A 26,197-nucleotide genomic window follows, 5' to 3' on the forward strand; every position below is an offset into this window, starting at 1 on the left:
TGAACTATGTACCACCATGTGAACCTAATTTTACCTTTGGATTATAATTTGTACTCATAAACAAAAAATGTCATTCATAAATAAGAAACCTTGCAACATTCCTTGATAGTACAAACACATCCACCAATTCCCTTGGACCTCGATGGTACTCACATTGATTAGCCAATGCTCCGAAGAAAGATTATGGATGTCATAGCCAATGCTCCGAAGAAAGATTATGGATAACATACATCACCCTTGCATATTATTAAAGTGACAAACATACATGCTTTATTGTAAGGACCGTGAACTTTGCCATACATCTCCATACAAATCATGGTAAGCTAAATGATTAATTGTTGTGAACATACATATTGCATTTTTGCCGATCCTGAACAGCTCACTCATGGCTTTTCATTCACAAGCTTTCTATTTCAAAATGTCCAGGTATCCTTTCACAAATGTAAAACACATATCCTCAATGAATTGTTTGAGGTTGAGCATGCTTGATATCAATGCATTTTCTTGTCAATTACTTCCTTGAGAAGCATTCTAAAACAATGTTCTTGACCTCGTTTTAGCATGCCCACATCCCATAGTAACATCGTCAAGCATGCTCCATATAGGATAACCCCGTAGTCATCAAAAATCCCAGATGCAGGGATTCGTACTGGATTAAAGATCCCTTGAGAGGCATTTCACAAGTAGGCATACAAAAAGCATAGCTCCCATCGGTTTTGTGAATTTTTATAGGTGAATTTGGGGAGGGAACCTGCAGGAAAGAGCTGTCTTGTCACAAATACAATGTCTACATCTCCATCCAAGGTCAAAGGTTTTGGCATCATATTAATTCAATACATTTTTGTCTTAAAATTGACCATTCCTTCTACCAGAGTAGCAAACATTGTCGAGTCGTGCATAGGCTAATGCAAAACAAGTTTGGCTTCCAGCTGGCTTTGTATCAAATCCAACATGCTCTCAAGGAAAATTTCAAAGGGAAAAAGAATTTGCAATAGATTTACAACTCATCTATGCCTCACTCGGCTAGACCTAATAACTTTTCACATGTGCATCTCCTTCCGTTAACAGTGTAATATATTGCAGAGAAAAAGCCACAGTTCTTGATGGCCAGGACCACGTGGTACGTCTCTTGGAAATGGTGCTTAACCTTTCCAAACACAGCACCTGGTTCCATACTCTGCACCTATCTACTTAAGGTCTCCATACGACCCATGCCTGCAGTCTATAACAAATCCTGCCAGAATGTTGCTTGATGTTTGACATTCTGGCCAGCATAAGCACTCACCCAGATCCAGGAAGTGAATATGGTGCTTACATCCTTCTCATTGTTCCAGGGAAGGGTTTATTTGAATGATAAAAGAATAGGAAAAATATCAGCATCGCCATGAGATGATAAGAGAAAGACCAATCTGTTTGGACTAGACAAGAAAAAGGTTTACATGTTGGAACCCTTGTATCCTGTAAGGTGAAGTAAATTAATTTTATTCGACAATCAAGGAGTTGCAGAAGCATCATTCAAATTGAAATTAAGTGTACATGAGAACTTCCTATGAGAATGGCAGAAACCAGTTGATTAAATCTCATTCAAGGCATGGAGAGACAGCACTTGAAAGCTCAAGTCGTGATATTCGGACAGTACCAATCAACCTTTCAGGTAGCTCTTCCATAGAATTTCCCTGCAAAGTAGAATCGAAACTTCCAGTTAAAAATGGACCCACCCTTGTGACCAACCATAGAGACTTGATACCCATAGAAATCTACAATTGGAAAATTCACATTGTACAAATGATGCCTACATTGCTTCATGTAAAATTATTCGGTGATAAGCACAAATAAAGATATGCAAGTATTCCTTACGTGAGATATACTACTAGCATAAACATTCTGATAGGAAAAAAATGGACAGATCATAGAGAAAGCATAACTGTTCCCCAAGAAATTGAAATGGATGTGAAGGAATATCATTAAGAAGGCTTCTAGATAAACTTGGATCAGCATAAAGGGACGCTACCACAACCTTTTAAGACATAAGAGAACAATTGCTTTAGAGGCGAAGCACATCAATATGTTCTATGATTCCATTTTCATCAAACCAAGAAAGCCCTATCCATCATATAAACTGGGTCCGCCCACTCTGTAGGAAAGGTGGGCTGTTTGGGGCGAAGCAACTCTTTGCAGCAAAGATTGATCTGACAGTCTTCATCAGAGGGGCTAGCAAAGGAAGACAGAATCAAGAGGAAGTTGTGCCTGACCATTGGGCTTCCTTCACAGCAGCAAGGAGGTCAAGCATCCACAAGCAAGCACTACCTTACAATAGGCTGTCCAGGATGAGCAACAGGAAGATGTGTTTGCGGGAGACACATATGAGGCCCACATAAGCTCTAGGAGAGCAACAAAGGCCAAGTGTTTTGACGGTGTCATGAGGAGTAGGAGAACAGTTTTGCCCCCCTCCAAAGAAAAGAGTTCTATTAAGTATGAAAGAAGCTCCAAGAGCAAGCTCAACGGGAAAGTACATCATGCGAGGCATGAAGAAAAATACCCTAGTAGGGTCAAATCACAACTCTGTGAAAGAGCTAGAGAAAATCCAAGGTTGAGGCTGAAAGTGCCACCTCAACCCTGTGGGGGGGCTCCGAGGACAATGGAGAACCGCTCCACTTTGAAAAAAACAATCCTCATGGTCACTCCCAAGGTCCACATCTAGTCAGCACTCTGTTGACTAGATGGTGGCACGCTGACTAGACGGTGGCATGCTGAGAACACCTTTTGTATATGATTTGGTCCACATTGGATAAATGTATATTGTTGTTTCTATACGACACGACCCTAGCAATCCTGAAACCTCTGACCTGCAAGAACAAACCAACCGTGAGGAATCTGAGCAGGCTGCTCACCACCCAACCATGACACCTATGGGATATGATCCCGAATCAGGAGATGTCCCCTCCGAGCGAACTACCAACCAGATCCTGACCAGCCTGGTGTCCCATACCACCAGGTGGCGCCTAGAGGCCTTGGATCTACTGCTGGGCCTTGGGCTACGCTAAGATGCAGGCCCACATCCACGACTTAATCCCGCATCACACCTAGCACTAGGGAACGAGACTTGCTCCCATCGGCTCTCTGAAAACTGAACCTCTGGGCCCCTTATATAGACTCGGCCCCAATGCACCAAAAATAGTGAAGATCTCTATCTGGTTCGTACCCTTGCCACTCAACTTGATAATCATGCCTGTCTAAGCCCTAAGCCTCCCCAGGCTACCTGAGCTAGTCTTGTGTACCCCATGGGGTACACTCCGATACTAATCCGTGCACATGACACTATCTCTCTATTGTGCATTGTTCATTTACTGTCTGCAAATCTACATAGTACACACTAAGCAAAGGACGTAAGATTTGAAATTGACACAGTGTGATCCTGGGCACTATCTTGTTTTATTTATCTTTCACTGCGGGGAGTATAGGCCTTAGCAAGCAGCCTCCACCCTCTGTTTTCTAACATCTAGCCAAACTCACCTGCTATGCTAGTCTATGCCTTGAGCGTAGAACTTTTGACATGGCAATTTATTAACAGACATATTCAGCATTCTAATCAAGTCCTCTACTTCTAAGCCACCATTTACAATGATGGATTTTTGTTCACTCTTAGCCAATTGCCATGATGCCGATCGATATTTGATGTCGACTTGGCTTGAATTCGAACCCCAATTAAAAATGGTTTCAAGAATGGCGGCTTGCATGCAAGATTGTGTCATAGTGGTTTGTAAGTTGGCAACCTCCGTGCACCCCTCGACCCCACCATTCACCAAGTTGCTCCATACTACTCTCTTAGACCTTGGTTCCACTGCCTTGGATAAATACGTTCACTGCCAATCGGTGCCATTCTCATTGAGGAAGGAAGGAACCTTTGATTTTCCTCCATGTCCTCACAATGGCTGCCATAAGCTGTGATGAAAGACTCCTAATACTTGCAGAAGTAAAGATCCACATGGTGCTCTCCTTCAAATCACCGCTCGAGAAAGGAGTGGAATAGCAATTGCACCGCAAGACAAAATCCTTCCACCGCTCTTGCCTCAGCATAAGCCATCTAAGCACCGGCCTACACTGAATATTTGAATCTATAATATACCTTCTGGCCTTGCCCTGGCATAAGCCATTCAACCATCGACCTGCAAGACAAGATACTTCCACCTCTCTTGCCCCGGTCTAAACTGAATATTTGGATCTATAATATACCTTCCTCCTCTGTGTGGGAAGTGTCAAGATCTCCCAAGCCAACCTAGCTCTAGTACTTGCAGATCCATCTAACCCACTCTAGAGGAAATTTATGATTGATCTTTTGAGCTGTGCAATAGACTAACCCATGAGTGGCACCAACATTAATAAAACAACCAGATGGTGGCTACAAGCACTTGGTTGACCACAAGCACCTGAGGCAAGATCTAACCACGCAGAGCTTCAAAAAAAGAAGCTTCCTCTTGATGCCCTCAAGTGATGGAGCCATTTGTTGCTTGAAGGAGATACCAATACCAACTTGACATTCCAAGTAATTAGCTGAAGTACCTATCTGAACCCAAGTAAATCCAATATCGGCTCTCAAATCAAGAGATGGCTCATAATTGACCCAAAACCTATCGATTTGTGCCAATTCATTTGGGCTCCTATTGCCAAACAAAAGACATCCGAGGTAGGTCTGAAAGAAGGAAGAGTGTGAGGTGAGGCATCCAAATAAATTGCAGAATCATCAGCAAGCTTCTTTTGCACAAAGCATGTCTACGTGTTGTGAATCAACTCTAGAAGGAAGGTCTACAAAGAATAGCTGATTGGCTTGGCCAAGATTTTATGAACTATGCTCAGTAAAGTGATCGGCCTCCATTATATGATCAAAGTCCTATTCCCTCCCTTGGGAATGAAATGAATGAGATCCTTAGAAAGTGAAAAAGGCATATTACTAAAGTCCCAAATGCCCGGGAGAGCTGATATGACATGATCTCGATATCATACCAAAAGGAAATAAAAAAGAAATATGTCAATCCCTCTCAATCAGGGCCAAGTGAAGCATCTTTAATTCTGTGTTGGTGAAAGGTGCATCAAGAGAAATCCTCATATGAAGACTCACCAACGACAAAATCGTCTCCACAACCCTCCTCTATCTGGCACCTGTCTCTATATCAATAGAGTCTTGGTGAGCTATGAGGAGGGAGGCATAATATCCACAAGCTATCTGTAAGACTCTCTGAGAATTTGACTGTAAAGTACCATCTGAGTCAAAAAGCTCCGCCACATTCCTTGCCATATTTGAGGCCCAAAGCAGAGAAAAAAACTTGCTTGACTCTCCCCCAATCTGAATCCAAAGAGACTCTTGTGCATGAAATGAGAAGTCAGCTCTTTGCTCCAAAAGCATCTGTTGATGAACCCTCACTGCAGCAAGATGCTCCTTACCCAAAGATCTGAAGGCCTCTTCTACTCTTCCGTCTGCAAGCTTGCTTGATACTGACGGATGACAACCTCCTCTCTAAAGAAAAGTAGGATCGTTGACTAGAGAGCAAAGAGTGAAGATCAAAGTCGTATTGCAGGAATGATAACTGAAAGTACAATGTATAACCATAATAACCTGTCTTAGGACTAAGTGTCCTAACCCTAGATAGGACTAAAAATACTAAATGTACTAATTGTCCTAAAAGGGCTGAATCTAGCCTACAAGGCTCATACCATGGAAATGTGGCAACAACCTCCCTCCATGGTATGGCTTAAGTATCCTGGAAATGTCACAGAGATATTTGGAAACTAAATCGTGGTTGCATATGTTCATCCACAAAGGATATAGCAACCTATGTTAGTACAGGGACAACAATATCACGTAACAAAAGGAACCAAGTGTAAAGCTTTCTGAAAAGCTTCAAACTTGGGCCACGGTAAAGCCTTCATGAAGAGATCTGCCAAGTTGTCTTGCGTCGGAACATAAGACAACTGTATATCTCTAGCTGATAGTTGCTCCCTGACATAATGCTAATGAACCTTGATGTGCTTGGTACACAGCCTGACACACTACACTGTGGCTGTAAAGGTTGCCCTATACTCAGCCTCACAACTCGAAGTAGCAACTGTGGGCTGCTTTTGGCTGAACTAAGATATGCATGAAGTCCCAAGCATAAAATAAGTGCCACTATGTGACACCCTAGTGTTATAACAACCGGCCCAGCCATTGTCCATGAAAGAATGCATGGTAAGTAAGGACTTGTCATCATATAGAAGTCCCTACCTCTGGCAATTCAAATAACGGAAAACACGTTTCACTACTTGCCAATGTTGTGTACTGGGTTGGTGCATGAACCTACTCAACTAGGAAATGACATATTGAAGCTCTGGCCAAGTGTGACAAATAAATCATGCGACCAACAGCTTGCTGATATAGAGTGGCATCAAACGGAAAAATGGAAGCCAGGCCCAAAAGTGTCGAAACCAGCTTACAATCCTCAAACTGAAAGCGGTGCAAGAGCTTGCTGATACAGAGTGGCATCAAATGCATCATTGCCATCCTCCGAGGAAAAACGGAAGCCAGGCTCCAGAGGTGTTGAAACCGGCTTATAATCCTGAAACTAAAAGCGATGCAAGGGCTGTCCAATATACTTAGACTGGCTCATCATAATGCCACACTGAAAGTGAGCAAATTGTATGCCAAGTTAATAGTGCAACTGACCCATATCGTTCATTAGAAAAGACTGCTGCAAATCGGCCTTAAAGGCTGCAATTTGCTGAGTAGATGGCCCATTTATAAGCATGCCATCCACATAAAGAATAAGAATGAGAAAATTTGCTGCACACTTCTAGGTAATCCCAACCACTATACCTTTTGATCAGCTTGTCACATTGCTGTTGCAGGAAGAGCAAAGCTGTGCAAATCGAAATCCCTCCATGAATGCAGATTAAGCATTTGCAATTGACCATAAAGGTAATCTTTCACTATATGTGCCTCTACGACAACCTCTCTCTCATAAGAATCAGTCCTTTGATAAGTGTTCCAATGAGTACAATGTTGTTGCTATTGTGCCTAAAGTCATACATACCACAAAGATAACCATCAAAGATCATTGTATAGCCAGCTGTAGCAAGGCTGAGATAAAATTGGATTTTTCTTAATATCTGAACATATAAAACATCCAATAGAGTGACTATATCACTCAAGACTGATGTGATTTCCACATTGTAAGTGCCTCTAACTGCATATGAAACATTGTTGGCACATGTAACTATGCCCCCCCCTTAGGTGCATTATCCAACAATATAAACAGATTCTTGCAAGATGTGATGTGCTTGGAAGTACCACTATCAAGGTACCATGTGGACATAGAATCGGCCGTAGATAAAAGTGCATCATTCTTGGAAGGATCATACTGGCATGTGACAGCACATGCCCAATCATCATGAGCAATACTTGCCGCCTCACTGCTCTTTTCATTGGTAGTAGGAGCATCGAAAACTGCAGTCGTGACTGCTTTTTCTGCATTCTGAAATATCATGCCCTAGCTTCTTGCAATAATTGTATGTCTTTCTTCTTGCCATCACTTTGCCTAGAAGCAGCTGTCCCCCTGTACCTTAAGGTCTAAGCCAAGTGTCTTTACATGCTTCAAGCGGATACTTGCCATCGTTGGAAATGAGAGTGGTCACAAGTACTGCTCCTTATGCACCGCACAAGAAGGAAGTTGCAAAGAACTAGACTCTAATCGAGATGGCCAGGTGTATGTTAAAGGGTAAGTCTCTGCCCATGAAACTTTGGTTGGATGCAATTATGTGTGCAAACTAAGTGCTGAATAAAGAACTAATCAGGGCATTGAAGACCATTACACCCTATAAGCATGGACATGCCGTAAACTAGTGATTTTACATATAAAGGTCTTTAGTTGATTGGCATATGCACATGTACCATCTCAGCTAAGGCACAAGTTGGATTCTGAAAGATAAGGAACTGAACTGTATTTTCATTGGCTATAGCTCAGAAAGTAAAGGCTATAGATACCACCCTAGCACTAAAAAGGTGATTCTCAGCAGAGATGTTGTCTTTCCTGAGCTCTCAGCTTTGCCTGGGCTTGACTGTCAAAAACAGTTAGATGTTAATGCCTCCAATGTCTTTCACACATTGCTGCCCCTTTTTAAGTCCGGTACAGATTTAGATAAGCCATTGGCGACCGCAAACGATTCTCAGGACAATGTCATTGAGCAAGCAGTTACCAAGCAAGTGGCTGTATTAGACAGCATAAAATGGTCCCGAGATGGTTCTTGGAACACTTAAGGACAGCAAGCAGGCTGAACCTTTGGCTGCCCATACTAGAGGTGCACACCGTTAGATGCATGCCCATGTTTTGGATGTTGCACTGACTGGCACAACTTGTAACGAACAACCTTTATGCCACAAGGATGCCTTTGATAGCAAGGAGTAGATGGATGCTATGCAGTCAGAGTTAGATTCCATTCCCTTTTTTTTTGTGAGAAGAATATTTTATTGCTGTGAAATAATTACATTCATAGGCACTCAAAAGAGGAGTAACTACTACTCAACCGAAAATCTCAATATAAGCCATATATACATCATGGTCAATCAAGTGAGTCTGAAAGCAATCATAAAACGATTGCCGCAAAGATTGTTTGAAAAAAACAAAAGATGAAAAAGTAGGATCACCAAAGACTCTATGATTTCTGTCCATCCATAGAGTCCAAAGTGCCCAAAAGCGCACCCAAACAAAAAAAAAATCAAAACCTTGTCTAGCTGGATGAAGACCAAATAACCAGAAGAACCTGCCAAAAGTAGCAGTAGGAAATCTCGCTCGAAGCCCCTGACGAATGAGAGTGAGGAAATCACAAGTATGTGGACAGTGCTAGAAAATGTGAGGCACAGATTCAACAGAATGTAGACATCGGTGGCAAAGATGTCTATGCGCGACTAACTGCCCAGATGGAAAAATGCCAAGTAGGACTCGTCAGAGGAAAACCTGTTGCCGAAGAGGGACTTTATAATGCCAAAGGAGACGCAGCCGCTTTCTCCACCACTTTGATGGGCGATCCATATGCCAAACAAAATTGGCTCTGTTAAAAACCCAAGATGGAGGTAACAACACTTTATATAGAGAAGGCACTGTGATATGTGACAACTTCAAAGGACGAGCTGAAGAAGAGGAAGAATGGAGAGTCCAATCCTCAAGCCTATCATGAAGTTTCAAACGAGGTACCGGCAAGAAAGGTTGAAGCATTTCTGAAATTTTGTGCCACAAAGAACCATAATGAGCTCCCAAACCATACTTGCTAGCAGCCGCTAAAAAAGATAAAAGACTGCCATCATCCTGAAGTACATCCGCCACAGAAGCAATACCTTTGAAAGATATAAAATAAGAACACCTGGGTTCTTGTATAGCCAAAGGAGGTGGAATACTTTGGACCAATAAATATTCTCAGCCCTCAAGGAATTTCCCAACAAAGAATCCCTGCCATTCCATTCCAAGTGGGATAAAATATGCTTCCAATCAAGAAGCAAACGAGAGACAAAAGGACAGACTCTGATCTTGCCTTGAATAGAGCCAAGTAGAAAATCCCACTATGTAGGCTGCCAATGCCCAAAAGCAGAATTACCAATATGCAACAAAAGAGAGCGGATCATGAAAGCCCAAGGTTGATCCCCTTGCATAAACTGCAACATCATTTTCCCCCAGTGAGCAAGTATATGCACTTGAATATCGAGTATGTTCAAACCCCCGTGCATCTTTGGAGAACAGAGATGATGCATAGAGACTAATCTGAGACTTTTCTTGCCATTTTTTGAATGCCAAAAAATCTCCATGATAGCAGACATAAAGGAAGCCAGATCTGCCTTAGTAAGCATAATGAGGGGCAGATAGAATTGTATGTATGCTATCAAAATGGATTGCGTTATTCACAAACGAACATATAATGGCCAAGTTGCAAGCTTCCAATATTCAAGTTTTTTCCTCAACTTTGTGAGCACCCAATTGGTTTGTTGAAAACGAGTGAGCCCCCAGGCCAAGTTGCAAGCTTCCAATATTCAAGTTTTTTCCTCAACTTTGTAAGCACCCAATTAGTTTGTTGGGAACGAGTGAGCCCCCAACCTAGAGGATAGTCAAGATGTCGAATCAATTGAGAAGGTGGAACAATTTTCCCAGGCCACAAAAGACTATGCCAGTGTTTAGCATGCAACGGCAAGAGCTTAGATTTCTGAAAATTCACATGAAAACCAGCAGCCAAGCCATATGTGGAAAGAGCCTGCATAATCAAGGAGAGATCGCTCTGAGTATTTTTCGGGGTAAAGAAAGAATCATCAGCATATGCTTGAGCGATCATGCTGCGTTTGCCAGAAATTTCCAATCCATGCAACATGCCAGTGTCCAAAAGGTGGTCCATATATTGAAGCATTGGATGAGTGGCTATGCCAAATAGTAAAGCACTAAGGAGACAGCCTTGCCAAACAGAACAACCAAGAGTCCAGGATGTAGAAATATCCCTTGAAAGTATGTAGGCAGCTTTACTATCTTAATATAGCCAATTGATAACTTGCTGCATTTTTTTGCCAAATCCCAAGGCCTGCATTGTTTGTGAAATGAAGTCCCACTGAACAGTGTCAAAAGCATTGGCAATATCAACTTGCAATAGCAAAACATCCTGCTCATATATTTGGCATATTCTATTCCAACATAGGCATTAGCAATGTTGTCTGTGATATGCCTACGAGGCACAAAACCATATTGCACAGGATGCAACCCATCATGCAAATAGCCTTTATCCGATCAACAATCATTTTGGTGTTGGTGAACTAAAAGGAAAGCATGAAGAATGAAGAATTCTTGCTTATAGAATGAAGAAAGGTGAGGTCCTTAAGTAGGCACCTCTTACATGATCACTGACATCACTGATGAACTCTGAGCTCCACAATCATCTCCTCAATCTGCTCCTAGATTCTCTCAATCATCCTATGTGGCTTCTACCACCACATAACAGTGCTTATGGGCACCTAACTATGCCTCTAGCACACACACATAGAAACCAAGGTGTGCCTGGGGCATACACCTTGAGATATCCCATCAGACCCCCCCTCAAGGGAATGCCTCACGCTATGTCAAGGATACATCTAGTCTCATAGTTTCTCATGCCATCTCATGGTGGTCAAGGATAAATCTATGGCTAGGTTCTCATGCTAGCAAGGGGTTCCCAAGGGTGCGAAGTAAACAAAAGGGATACAAAAGACCTTCCAATGGTTATCTCCCCTGCATGTACATGCACACAATGTCTGCAGGAGGTACCATGGAGCAAAACACATACACATGGCCTACATCATATGGTGACCAGAGGTGTTTACAAAACACACAATAGTTTATTTCATTCATTTTGGAGGACTATCCAGGCTGAGTACCTTGACTCAACATAAAAAAGAGAGATCTGGAGCATATATGGAGATGATTCAAAAAGCATAATCTTCATAGGATACCTCATCTTGTGGAGGCACATCAACTGAAAGTAGATTGGCAGTTTCCCACTTTGTAGTTGCTTCCTTTTTGGCAACCATTATCTTGGCAATCTGCAGCAAGGAAGCCATGTTGGCATTCTCTTTCATTGTAGCATAACAAGACATTGCTTTATGATTTGGCTTTCCACATATTTTGCATAAGCAAGCCATGAGAGGGTCTAACCCAAAATGGGCAGTGTCTAGTGCTTTATAAGATGGTACCATGATAAAAGAACAAGTGGATCTGAAAATCATATCCTTTGAGAGAACAATTATCTTGTCATCTCCATAGTTGTGTAGAGAAGCATATCTTAGGTATCTGACCTTCTTCTTGTTCTTGTACTTGGAGTCAAATGAAGGTGCCATGAGACGGTAGATATCTGTCAAACTGATCTAATACAGTCAAGCAATAATAAATGCAGCTTTGACAGTCAAATCTTTGAAGAAATGCTGACCTTTGACCACAATTTTTTTATGCATATGCTTGTAAAACTGTCAAACTGCAGGAAGGTGCTCCAAAGATGCAACTCAAATGTGCTCTAGATCGCATTCAATGATCAAACATCCTAAAGTGATATAATTTCAGAACTTTCTATCATGAAACCTCTGGAGATAATTGCAAGCGGAAAGAGAAATCACAGTTATCCCCAAATTGAGCAGTTCGAGGCTGGAGGCCGAAATTGGAGCAACAAAGTGAAGCACTCAAGGGGCTTTATCGAGCAAAAGAAAGCTCTCATTGAGGAGAAGATCCAACACAGAGGTTGGGCGAAATGGCACGCTGTTTTGCCCGGGGGAGTTGCTGCAGGCTGAACCTGTGTTTTGACGTTTTCTCCTTCGTTATTGAACCAAATGGGCTGCAAAGTGACTCAAAATGTTCGTCTTGAAGTCGCCCATCTACTCCTAAGAGGGCTCGAGCAATGGTGCAGCAGGCAGGGAGTATTCTGCAACAGAAAAATGACGAAAAAATGCGCTATTTGGGGAATGGCGACCAGCAGAGACGTCTTTTCTTTAATTGCTTGCAGGTGGAAGTTCGCCCAAACGAGGGGTATCTCCAGCAGAAAGGGCTTAGAGAATGGCGGAGAACCGAGGAAGAACAAGCTTTAGCAAGATTTGGGAGAAAAGGGAAGAAATGGTGAAGATGAAGAAGAAGAAGATGGAGAAGAAGAAGATGATGTGGCACAAATGGGCTCAAGGAGAATCAAAGGGCTCTGATAGCATGTTGGTGAACTGAAAGGAAAGCATGGAGTAAACACAAACTGAGAATTCTTGCTTATAGAATGAAGAAAGGTGAGGTCCTTAAGTAGGCACCTCTTACACGATCACTGACATCACTGATGACCTCTGAGCTCCACAATCATCTCCTCAATCTGCTCCTAGATTCTCTCAATCATCCTATGTGGCTTCTACCACCACCTAGCAGTGCTTATGGGCACCTAACTGTGCCTCTAGCACACATACATAGAAATCAAGGTGTGCCTGGGGCATACATCTTGAGATATCCCATCATTTGGTAGTAATTTTGTAAATAACGGGCATAAGCGTGATAGGTCTACAATCAGCCAAAGATTCACAAATTTGCTTTTTTGGAAGGAGTTTAACAAGACCTCTCTTCCATGTATCTGGCATTTTTTGATTTTGCCAAGCAGAATTCACCATATGCAGCAAAGTATGCTTCAAAAGAGGCCAATATTCTAAGAAAAACTCAACTGTAAAACCATCCCATCTTGGAGATTTCCATGTACCACAGGATTTGATTGCATCTGACAATTCCCTTTTAGTAAAAGGTTCCTCCAATTCCAAAGCCTGAGTAGTGGAGATAATAGGAGAAACAGGCTGTAAGAGCAAATTTCTTGCAGACAAAACCTGCTGTGAAGGAGGATCTGCATAACCAAACTACTGAGAGAAATGATGTACACAAACAGAAGCAAGCTGTGACCTTGATGTAGTCCATGAACCATCAGGCATAAGCACCCTGCAAATGTTTGTATTTAATCTCTTTTGATGCAAGCTTTGAAAAAATTGTTTGGAAGAACAGCCTTTATCTACGAAAGCTCTTTGTCTTGCTCTGGTCTCCCATTTGGCAAGTTTCCTGTGATCATTGATTTGGAGATAATGTTTAGCTTCACATAGTGTTGTTTGCTCATGCAAGAACAAAGGACAAAATGGACTGAGTTTAGTAAGGTCTTGGCAAGACAATTTAGCCTCAGCAACAGTTTCCCTCATAGTCTTCATGTAAGACTTGCCATAACCTCTAATTACAACTTGCATTTTGGAAACAAAAGAATCCCATACATTATCAATATCAAAGTGGGTTTGAGAAGACACAGATTGATAGGCATTAGTAACCATTGCCTTGAAAGTAACATGCTGCAAATGGCTATCAGATGTCGCCTTTGAGGCAGTCTATCATCTGGCATATCATGAAAAGATAGCCTCACCCATAACGGTGCATGATCTGAATGCACAAAGGCATAGTCAACCCACATTTTGCATGTGAAAGCATCATTTTGTTGCGGGGCTACGCTATACCAGCAATCCATACGTGCCTGGTAAGAAGAAAGGGCATTATGTTGAAAAGTGTAGCCAGGTGACAAAGGCTGCAATTCTTTCCAAAGATCAACCAAATCAAGATGAATCAGTAATTCGAAATGGCACTTGGGAGCTATGTGACTTGCCCTCTAGCAAGTGTGCCATTAGCACAAATTTGGTCTATAAATTGAAGCGAGAAGTTGATGGCAGTCTTGACCACTACAAAGCCCACCTTCTTGCTAAGGGCAAGGCTCAACGACAGGGCATTGACTTTGAAGAAACTTTTGCCAAGCATCACTACTATCCATTGTGTCATTGCTATTGCAGCTCACAGGCATTGGGAAGTGCATCAGCTCGACATTAAGACTGCATTTCTTCATTGTTGGTGATTTGCTTGAGGAGGTATATGTCAGTCAAACTCCAAGTTTTGAGGTTAAGGGCTCTGAAAATAAGGTATGCCCGCTGTGTAAGGCCTTATATGGATAAAAACATGCACCCTAGGCATGGTATGAAAATAAGGTATAAGGCCTTATAAGGATTGAAACAAGCACCCCGGGCATGGTATGCAAAGATTCATGTGCATTTGATTCACCTTGGTTTTCAGAACAACCCTACACAAACAACACTTTATGTCCATGTCCAGCAACCTCAATGTAGTAACAAAATCCTGATATGAAACAGGAGTCTACTTAGAGTAGTAGACATAGCTTGACTGTCTGGAACAATCTCATCTCATCAATATTAATCAACTACTCTCTATAGTCCTAGACCTTTCTCAGGTAGGCATCCAAGCTTTCCCCTTCTTCCATTTTGACACCATCCAACTGCTTACACAAAAAGGCAACACTGGCCTCGTTCCTTATCTGATATAGGGATTCGAGAAGCCAATTGATCCCACACAGCCTTTGCAGTCGTGCAAGACCCGATATGAGGGACAATAAATCTCTTCACTGACAAGGCGATCAAAGCATGTGCTTGTGCATCTCTACCATCCCATCTGATCTAATCATGTGTGGGGGATAGGGCAGCAATAGTGCTGGACGAAGAAGAGTTCACAGCATTTCTGCCACCTAAATTACCAGGTGCAGTAGTAGGCACTGATGGTGGAGGTCTCACCTCAATTCTTGCAACAATAGCCTACATGTTCTTGGCAACCAACACCTGGTGCACCATATATGACCACATAGCACAATTGGTGCCATCGAGCTAATCCTCAGCTCCAAGCATCCCAAATAAATGATTGCCTGCCATTGCAATTAAGCAACAAGGCAAAAAATCTCCAAATGCAAATGTATATTTGCCCAATGCAGCTGAAATAGCCTCAAGAATTTGCCTGCACAGTTTAACTGCACGAAAAGCCCACTTCTGCCCACTGAAAGTGAGTGCTTGTACCTGAAATGAAAACCTTCAGAGGCATGAGGGCCTATGCACAGCAATAGGAGCAAAGCCCCTAACTTTGCAAAGGAAACTTCACCAGAAATAGGGAGAAATCAGGGTCAAACCTTACCAGGAAAATCTCCATTGGAGTGAGCAGTCAAAAGAGGCAAAAGCCCGAATTTAGTTGACCAATGCCACTGAATGTCAAGGATTTTACTGAGAAGTCCTGTTTGCAGCAAGTACAGTCCATTGTAGTTGACCAATGCCCCAATTTTACCAATGCCACGGAATGTCAAGGATTTGACTGACAACTCCTGTTTGCAGCAAGTACAGTCAATTGTAGTTGAATTTTTAGTCAATGACAGACAATATACAGTCAAAGGATGAGTGCAGCCACAAAAAATTCAGTCGGAATCTCCTCAAGATGTGGGCAAAAACCTTCAAATCAATAGTGACAGCAGTGCCGGCCACCTGGTCAAAATAGCTGTTTCTAGACGTGGTTTTGTCAAACAGCACCAGAAGCCTCCAACTTGACCATGAATCAGCAGAATAGATCTAACCAGTGGCGGTTCTGAAGTCGACCAACTGTGTTTGCTGTGAGGGCAAAACCAAAATGATAGGGGTGTCAATTTCTGTGCAGGATTAGTCGTTTAGGATTGATGATGACCAGCAGATAAGGCATCGACTTCTACTGTAGAAGGCGGACTGTTTGAACTGATTTGAACTGAGCTGCAGGTTGTGCACAACCAAGGCATCTTGAACTGAGTGAGTCAACCAGCAAGAGGGCAGTAAATATGTGGCTGAGTTAGGCGACGATTTTAGGGAGAAGTGTCAACCAACTAGAAGGGAGTCGACCAGTACAGAAGAGGCAACAAAAATCTGATCCACCAACCAACAGTGGCACAACCACCTCCAACAAATGGGTGGGGCGACCAACTAGTCTGAGGCTTTAAAAAATGTGCCCCTCCTGAGGTAGATGGCGACCAGCAAGAGCTCGTGGGTAGGGAGAGGATCGATGGGTCTCAGCCAAGATAGCTCTGATACGACTGCTGAGTGGAGTGCAAGGAGACTGAGTTAAGCTCAAAGTCGGCTGATAATTGGAAGTACAATGCATGACCACAATACCCTATCTTAGGACTAAGTGTCCCGAGTGTCCTAACCCTAGATAGGACTAACAGTACAATGTACTAATTGTCCTACTCAATACCCTATCTTAGACTGGACTAAGTGTCCTAAGTGTCCTAATCATAGATAGGACTAACAGTACAATGTACTAATTGTCCTAAAAGGACTAAATTTGGCCTACAAGGCTCATACAAGGGAAATGTAGCACCAAGGACTATATATACCTTTGTAAGACTATCCAATCATACAAATTTAGACTTTTTGTTGTTCTAAAGTCCAAAAATCTATAGAGAAATAAACGAAAGAGAAGAAAAAAGAGGTAACAAAAACTTTTTGAAAAACAAAAGAAAGATATACTTAGCAAGCAAAGCAACACTTATGTTGTCATTGGTGCCCAAGGAGCAGTTCTACTGGGTTCCTAAAGACCCGCAGAGTCTCTTGGGCAAACCTCGTGCTTACTAAAATACGTCAAAGAAACAAAAGAGAAACAAAACATGAAATAAAAAAGAAAGGAAGAAGGTGACTAAGCAAAAATAAAATAAAATCAAGAAACAAAATCTTCCAAAAACCAAGAATAAAAGCTCTCTCTCTCTCTTTTACACTTATGTACCGCTTCCTACAAAGATGCAAAACTACAATCCTAACTTAGAAAGCACATGCATACTCAATCAAACTCTCTTTTGAAACTAAAAGAAAAGTGGGCTATTCAACTCCCCGCTTTTTGTTTTCAACCTATGTTCAATCATTCTAAACATGCCTAAGGCCGATACACCATAGATAAAAGACTTCATATCTAAGATTGTGTGTACTTTTTTCATTATTTTTCTTGGATTATCCTCTTGTGTATTAGTAAAGTGATCAAATTACTACATTAAGTGATGAAAGACTCCTTAGCTGTACAAAGGCGGAAAAATCTATGTAATTGGGAAGAAATGACTCCATATTTTGCCAAATCAGAAATGTTTGAGTCAATATGAGGCACTTCTATAATCTGTAAACCACTATATTCAGGTTGTTCATGTTTATCATATATATCAACCTCTAATCCTACGGAAGATTGAGAAAGTCTAAGATCTAAGAAAGCACAAGAATCCCCTCTTGAAGTGCAGTTCAATTCACAAGAGCTACGAGGATAGATTCCATCTCCAAAAGCACAAGTGTTTTTGTACATAAAGTCTTGAAAGTCAAGAACATCTGGTACAAATAAATCATCTATAAAACACCTAACTAGGCTAAGCTTATATAAAATGATAGGGCAGGTATTGATAGAAATAAGACGTTGTATAAACTCAAATTCATAAGTGAAAAGATAAAAGTTTGCTAAAAAGACAACATAATTAGTGCCTATGGGGATTCCTATAATTTGTTGAAATAAATTATAGGAATCCCCATGGACTTCCTAACTTGTATAATATTGTATACAAACTAGCCTTTCGAGAGAGAGATTAAGGACATATTTGTCAAGACTACATGTCCATCTAGACATGCGTAACATTCACTATGTCCTTCTAGACATAAATGAGGTCCACTATGTAAAGGTAAATCCTAACAATAGTATCTTGTCAATGTACTTTACTTTGTATGGGTACAAGACACGTGAAAGTAAGCCCTTACACTATGTCTTACTTGACAAGTACAAGTTCCTGGTCCGTATACTTTTCACCCTCTAGATACTAAAAATAGGCCAGACCTCACATGTGTTAAACTTGCATAGGTCCTCAATGAGGAACTAGAAGAGGGATAACCCTTAAACTTACCACTAGGTGTCCTTGCGATTAAGAAACAAACAAATTATTTTTTCTTAAATGGGTAATCCGGAACTTCCCACTGGGCTCTCTGCCAACATGAAACAAGCAATTTTCATTAAACTTGGTTTACATGAGAGCAGAAACTTGGTTACTTGACTGAGAGCAGAAACTTGGTTACTTGACTGCCATGCATAAAAGCATTAAATGGATTTCAGAAAAAAAAAAGCTGTTTTCCAAAAAACTCCCATAAAGGACTGAAGATATCTTTTTAAAGAGAAAATCCACCAAATACATAAAAAGTGATACCCCAAAAACGCTTCATCACAAATATCCACCCAACACATTAAAGGTGGTAGCCTTAACAAGGCTCCATCACAAATATCTACCCATCCTTCTAGAACTATGATAAAGTTGGCCTTCATTACATCAGTTTAAGACTGAGGGTCTTTGGCTAGCAATAAAAGGCAGCAGGGAGGACTCAGCGTTAGCAAAAAGGGGACTCAGGATTTGTGATCCAATTCTGTGGGGACATGGGCAGGCAACAAGTATCAAAATGGCCGTTGAGCAGCTGGGCAACCAGCTCTCACTTTAAACTGTCCATCCCCTCTGACTTGATAAGACTGCAAGCTATAAAAGCATTCCCTTGATAAAAAATAGTTCTCTGAACTGATCCTGGAACTCGCTTATCTCGAAGTACTGGCCTAACTTTGTCTTTACATTAAGGCTACAAAAAGTAAGTTCTGCTTTCCCTCACAAGACTGTAATGCCTGCCAAAAATAGCTCCCATGACCTCCTGCTTATCTCAGCCCATACTCAAGGGCTGGTATCGCAACAACTAGAAAAGCTTCCAGCTGCAAATCAATGCTGATACACTTACACCTGTGGCCCAAATCGCACTGAGCTGTAGGCTTACTATCCAATATTTTTACTGCAAATTCAGCCAGCAAACTGAAATTCGCTCCAGTCTCTTCCATGGCTTAGATAGCACCAAGACTTTAAATTTTGTTTGTTCAAAAGCTCAGTACCAGATATCATTTCATTGTCCATGAAGGACTTGATCACAATGAATATTCTATGCAATCTCCTTGGCTGCACCTGACTAGGACCTCTCCCCTGCCCTCTATGTCAAACGTTCCAAAGCTTGCAAGATTGATATGCTGCTCGAACGGCATCAAGCTCCTTCTGAGCACCAATCAATTGAATACTGATCAAACTACCATACTTTAGAACTACCTGCCCACACAGTCCACTCACAGTTCTGCCTCGTAAGGATCCACTCCTCACGTTTTAATTTGTTCTAACCCAGGCCAAATCATATAGGCCTCGAGGAAACTACCTGTAGATCTGCTAGAGAGCAGAGCTTATGGCGAATTCAATATAGTGCTGGCACATATAACCCTTTTGCTCTCAATGGAGAAAACATCCAGACTAGAAATTCCTTTCTAGAGACTTGGATGCAATCAGAGCACTTGCCCGTAGCTGGGGGGTGTGGCAGAGCTGTACACTGACTTGCCTTTTTGTTGATAGTAAAGAGGGTCACAGTTTTTTCTCTCACTTACAATGTTTTTGAATAAAACACACTTTAGTTTAAAAAATTGATGGGCTCAAACTAGTCCTTTAGTTAAACCAAAAGAAAGATGACAAATAGAGAAAGCATATACAGTTGATTGGCCAAACAAGCTTGAGCCTTCCCCATCCCCAAAAGGGCAGCATCTCTGATACATAAAAATACTTGCCAAGGGGCCAAAGGCTTATAATCATCATTGCCTTGCTGTTGAAGACTCTCAATGAATAAACTTTTTAGGCCATTTGAATCTGTTGAACTATGGCCTAATTGAACACAAATGTAAAAAAATGTAAATGTGTACCTGAACAAGGAATGCCATGTCCACCACCAAGGACGTTATCACACCAAACACTAATCCAAGGACTCCATTAGCTACAGTGGATGACCCGATGTCAACATCTACCTGCATGGCATCCCATAAAGAAAATATGCAAATAAGTACTCATCCGCAGATTACCATCTTGGATACCCAGATGTCAAGAACTAACCTACGCAAAACGTATCTACTATTTTAATGATGATCCACTTTAGAAACTTGGCCTGGAGGCTGGGTCCACTTCTAACGCCCAGGATTCATCAATTCAAGGACAACATACATCCGCCAAATAGAGCTGTTACTTGTTGGGATGGGAAACAGCACCTCTAGGTACTTTTTTCCTCGATAATAATTGCAATCCACAGCCTTTCCAAGTATGCAAGGTGTACTACCTACACTCTGTCTGACTATCCAAGATCCCTGAGGGTGCAGAATTGTTAGCAAAACTCTACAAAAAAAAATTAGATCCACACATTGAATTAGTAAATGATAATAACCGAGGACAACAGCTAACTTCAAGATTTCAAAGACTTGCTACAAATCTCGACAATATGCCAGTATACAGAACTGCATGCCTGCGAGATTACCTTAGGAACTGATGGGATAAGTTTTAATCTACTGTTTCTGAAACCGTCATCTCCATCCACAAATCGCTGCAACAGTGATGTAGGAGGAATTGGCCTCTTTGCCACAAAGTACAGAACCATGCTATAATGTGCAGAGGCCGGCACCTGTACCAAAGAAATAGAATTATAACACTATATGCCAATTTAGTACTTGCTCAGACACAGAACAAAGAAACATAACATGTAGTACACAAGCTGTAGTTCTTTAAAGCAAGCAAAGCTAACATGGTGCTCAAGAATGGGGTAAATAGATGGGTATCAAAACTATGCAAAGTTAGAATGATGACAAGTGCAGACTGATATTAACATTACAACTGAATGTAAGTGGTACTACTTATGCAGGATCAGAAATCAATGCCCCATCCCTTCCTCTCTGAAAAAGCATCTCAGAGAGCGCAGCTAGTGGCGTAGACATGGACTTGACAACAGACTGTCCAAAAAACTCTATCTAATTTTGAATTATGAACGCATCCCTATGTTGACCTAAACCAAATGTAGGCTAACAAAAGCCCTGCTGCCCACTTTCCATAACCTAGGACTACAGCTGTTGTATTAAGACCAAAAAGATAGCATGCTTGTCCCAAACATATCTATAAAACTTGATGCTTTTAGATAAAGACTTAGTGTGAGAATGTGAGCTGTTTAACGAGTTGTATCAGCTCTCAATTTTCTATCTGAAATAGCAATCATGGAAACTTCACCAATAAACCCATTGATTTTTAGTGGTTGGATACATCAAAGGTTGTTGGAAAATAATTAGAACCTGTATTTGGTGCCCAATTGCATTTAGAATAATGTACAAGGGCAACACTAGACATTTTATCAAGAACAAAGATGATAATATACAAAGTCACTTATCACCTCTAATCGATTCTCTTGTTTGCCCAGCTGGTATGCATGACAGGCCCTTCTAGGGCTCAGACCTATCAGAGGCAAACTGGTCCCCAGTAGAGAGAGGCTGCAGGTTTTATTGTTCGCATGGATGATCCACATATGTCGTTGGTCCCACATCAGATCGCTACCCCACAGCTTGTTGCAGCCTTTCAGTTGGCCACGTACCTCCATAGAGATAGGTACTTAAACACCACAACATCAGGATGGAACACGCTGCCCTGACCCTTGGTTGACCCTAGCATCGTCTATGGCACTAGCGGAGGAGGGAGACTTACAGAGTGGGTATGCTCAGACATGCAGATGGTTTGCAGACTTGGGGCTCCATATGGACCATTTTAGTGCAGCTTAGAGGCCCCATCTATTCCCACTCACCTGTCCTGAGGAGAACCAATCATCAAGGAAAATCTCCTACAGCTCCACACATACAAGAACATGCACCATCGTCCCCATGATTAATCCAACTACCAAAATTAATTCATAACCCAAGCATTGACTACCAATCAAACTGATACATTTCAACCAAAGCAACTTTTTCATTAGCTGAAAACTCCATCATCTTGCTTTGCCAGGCATAGCTTTTTTTTTTTTTCTCTGGCTAGTCACGAAACATATGTCCTAGTTGCATGCATGTATAACACATCTTCTTCTTCCTCCCAAGTCCCTTGCATTCCATTCACTTTTTCCACGTGGAACGCTTCTTAAAAAGAGAAAGAACATGAGTGGAAGATGAATCATTGCTGGCAACAAGTCATGTGAAACTTCGCTTTTTATATTTGGGAAATATTTCGAAAGGAAGTTGTATTTCCTTGAGATCTTGGACATAGTTACCGGAAGCTTCTCAAAAGACCTTTCAAAGTCAACCCATGTCTAGGTTTCTCTACCATGTGAATAAGTTTTCTTTCGGATGATGTTACACTTGTGCGCTTCTGATACTAATGCATATCCAAGTAGGTGGTATGGCCATCCATCAACATACTCCTATGTCTTTCACCAAAAAAAAGATTTTGGCCGAAAAGATGGATGTGTGAGCCCATAGAAATAGAAATGTAATTTTCAAGAGCAAGAACAGGATCCCTTTGAATATGCATTTTTAGCAGTAAAGCAACTCGGAAGGAAATCAGTGTCTGAGTCAATCCACTCTCAATGTAATTGCAGGCCACAAGACTCGTGTTACATAATCCCTTGGGTTTGATGATGAAACAAAAACAGCTCAGCCAAAGAGTTGGTATTCACTCCTGGGAACATCTAAACACAAAGGAAGTTGTATTTCCTTGAGATCTTGGACATAGTTACCCGAAGCTTCTCAAAAGACCTTTCAAAGTCAACCCATGTCTAGGTTTCTCTACCATGTGAATAAGTTTTCTTTCGGATGATGTTACACTTGTGCGCTTCTGATACTAATGCATATCCAAGTAGGTGGTATGGCCATGCATCAACATACTCCTCCTATGTCTTTCACCAAAAAAAAGATTTTGGCCGAAAAGATGGATGTGTGAGCCCATAGCAATAGAAATGTAATTTTCAAGAGCAAGAACAGGATCCCTTTGAATATGCATTTTTAGCAGTAAATTGTAAAGCAACTCGTACAACTGCTATGCATATACATACATGAAGGAAATCAGTGTCTGAGTCAATCCACTCTCAATGTAATTCCAGGCATCACAAGACTCGTGTTACATAATCCCTTGGGTTTGATGATGAAACAAAAACAGCTCAGCCAAAGAGTTGGTATTCACTCCTGGGAACATCTAAACACAAAGTTGTATCTTCTTTTCTATTAGTTTGCCTGTCCGTTTTGAGAGTTCTACAGTTCCTCTTCATGAAATTCTCTTAGTCCTGATTCTCAAATAATATTCACAGAATGACAGTTAATTGTTCTTCTGTAATTCTGAAGCTTTCCCTTGCCAAAGTATGCAGTAGTAGTTATCTCTATTATTATTATGAATTATATAGAAAGGGTGTTGGTTTCCCTTCAGTTTTTGTAGTTGTTTCAAGATAGTTGTTATCTTGTGGATCTGTGTACACAGGTGGTCATCTTCTATTATGCAAAGGTAATATAGTTGTGCCTTTAAATTGTTTGCTTAGGGCCAAATGAGGTGTCCTCGTTACTTTAAACCCTATTATGCTCTTGAAAAATCCAAGCAATTAGCTCGTCCAGTTAGTGACTACACTCCAGATGGGTCTCTATCGCAGCATAATACAGATCTGAATTTTGTTTCTGCAGCTACACAAGAAAAGAATGGAAGCATGTAAACAAGAAGTTTGGAGAAGAATTATGAATCAGCCCACCCTCATGCTCGAACCTATTTGAATTTGTGATTTTTAGCACAAGTAAAAAAGACTCTGGGATGAACCGAAAACTTTGCATATGTGGAGAGCAAATGAGTGACGACTTGCAATTCAGCAAGGTTAACACAATGGGTGATCGTCAGCACTGCAGAAGGAAGGAACTTTCTGGACAGAAATTTGCATCAAGTAAAGTTTACAACAACTTTAGATGAAATTGCACCATCTACACCATTCTGCTCTTGCCAAAAAATTCAATTACACACAATTTTTTTTGTGAAAACAAAGATTTCATTCCAAAAGAATGCATATTCATAATTGCCTTACAAAGGGAGCAACCACTACTCCAAAATTAGAAGCAGTGATTCCATCTGGGGCATAGCAAGGTCTCCAAGAAACTGAGCGAGACTGATGTAAAGAGACACAAAAGAAAGCATAAACATCGACCAAGGAGTGCCCGTACAGCCGAAGGTTACACTTTTTTTTTTTGGGGGTGAAATCATTGATTGATTATATTATATAAGTAGCAACCTCAAAAAAAGGTGCTACAATAAATTCAACTGAAAATTTCAGTATATGCCAAAAAGACCTCATGATCTATGCAGCGGGTCTGCAAGCAATCAAAGAAAGATTGCTGCAGAGAACGCCTAAAAAAGCCAAACAGAGAGAAAGTAGGATCACCAAAGACTTTACAATTCCTATATGTCCATAAAGTCCATAGTGCCCAGTAGCGAACCCAAACGAAGAAAAGATGAAACTCTGGTCTGGATGGATGAAACCCAAATAGCCAGAAGAACTTCCCAAACGGAACAAATGGGAATCTCACTCACAGGTGCTGTCGAAGCAGATCAAAAAACTCACGAGAGCACGGACAATGCCAAAACAAGTGAGGCACAGTCTCCGAAGAAGTAGAACATCTATGGCAAAGTGCAGGAGCAATGTGTCGATGAGCTAATAGCTGTCCAGATGGAAACACTCTCAAAAGAACTCGCCAAAAGAAAACCTGTTGCCGAAGCGGTACTTTATAGGCCAAAAGTTGCTGTAATCTTTTCCTCCACCACTTGGCTGGGCGATGCATTCGCCAAACAAAATCGTGCATGTATTGCCATGGTCTCCCACAAGGGATTATCAGGCTTTAATCCGACATAGATGCCCGGTCTGGGTTGAAGTTGTAGATTTCCCACAATGCATGGCCTCACTCTTGCCTAAAATTGCAGCTTCTTTAGGCAAAGTGGTCTACCCACCACAGCCTAATGGCAATTCAAATCGATTTTGCATTCTTTGGGATACTGATAATCCCAGACCGGACTCTTATTCAGTTACGGTGAATAATGTGGACATGGGAAGTGCCTTTTACAAACTGAAATGGGGATTATTTGCAGGAGCTTGTTTTGACTGCAAAAAATTTGGACACATGGCTTCACAGTGTCCAATGAATCAGCATAAAATGCCTCCTGCTGTTTTACCACTTCAAATGCCTACCAAGGATGCTCCTACTTCTATTGCAAATAAAAACAAAGAGAGTAGACAGCTTTCTGGATTTCAGGATAAAGGCAAAGCTCCAGTGGTTTCAAATGGGAATGTTTCTTCACATTCACCTCCTGCTATTCCACCCTCAACAAAAGGACAGAAACCTCCAATTGATGGATGGCAAAGTCCAAGAAAAGTTATTTCTGCTAGAAGACTTCCACCCCCTCGTACTTGGAATGGTGCGTCTTCCAGTGGAAACACCCCAGAGGTCAATACATGAATTGGGATCACATGGGCTGCAGTGACAGCCAGTAGAACACTCTTCCCTGAAGAAGAGGTTGCTACTCTGCTGTCTACACCTCAAGTGGATATTTCTTCTCAGGGGAGAAACATTAACCTTGAGATAGAAATGCAGGGTTGACATCATGAAATTTACTGTTGTACATAGTTGTTATATTACTATAAATATCTGTAAATATGACTGCTCATATCAAATGTTTTACACTCAATGTCCAGGGGATGTGTGACAATAGGAAATGGAAAACAGTGTGGCTGTACATCAATAGATTTCAGCCTGACATAGTGTCATTACAAGAACATAACCAACATGTCTATGCAGGAAAGACAGGACACCACTGTGGCTATGACATTTTCTATGCTGGAGAGCACTCTTTCTCAAGGGTGGTCATTTTGCTGCTGTTCAGCCTTGCCAAGCTCTTGCACAGGCTCGCGCCCTGTCCGTACAGGTGTACGGAC

At 41.4% G+C, this 26,197-nt stretch overlaps 1 protein-coding gene across 2 annotated transcripts in view; it reads right to left on the reverse strand.

Moving 5' to 3' along the window:
• Positions 1-251: 251 nt before the first annotated feature.
• Positions 252-26,197, reverse strand: part of LOC147886935 (protein ENHANCED DISEASE RESISTANCE 2-like) — a 137,165-nt gene continuing 111,219 nt past the window's right edge. The window contains exons 19-23 of one of the 2 annotated variants that reach the window (XM_087394851.1): positions 20,753-20,896; positions 20,490-20,585; positions 20,151-20,252; positions 1,607-1,676; positions 252-1,458 (exon numbers count right to left, since the gene is read on the reverse strand). In XM_087394851.1, coding sequence (XP_087250977.1) covers positions 1,436-1,458; positions 1,607-1,676; positions 20,151-20,252; positions 20,490-20,585; positions 20,753-20,896 — 435 coding nt within the window. In that variant the 3' untranslated portion in view covers positions 252-1,435. Of the gene's footprint in view, positions 1,677-20,150; positions 20,253-20,489; positions 20,586-20,752; positions 20,897-26,197 lie in introns of both variants that reach the window. The other variant, XM_087394849.1, reaches the window with a different exon arrangement.

This window comes from Dipteris shenzhenensis, chromosome 23 (assembly GCF_047967505.1).
Source record: "Dipteris shenzhenensis isolate YYH24624 ecotype China chromosome 23, Dip_SZ_1.0, whole genome shotgun sequence".
In the NCBI taxonomy this organism is placed as follows: domain Eukaryota; kingdom Viridiplantae; phylum Streptophyta; class Polypodiopsida; order Gleicheniales; family Dipteridaceae; genus Dipteris; species Dipteris shenzhenensis.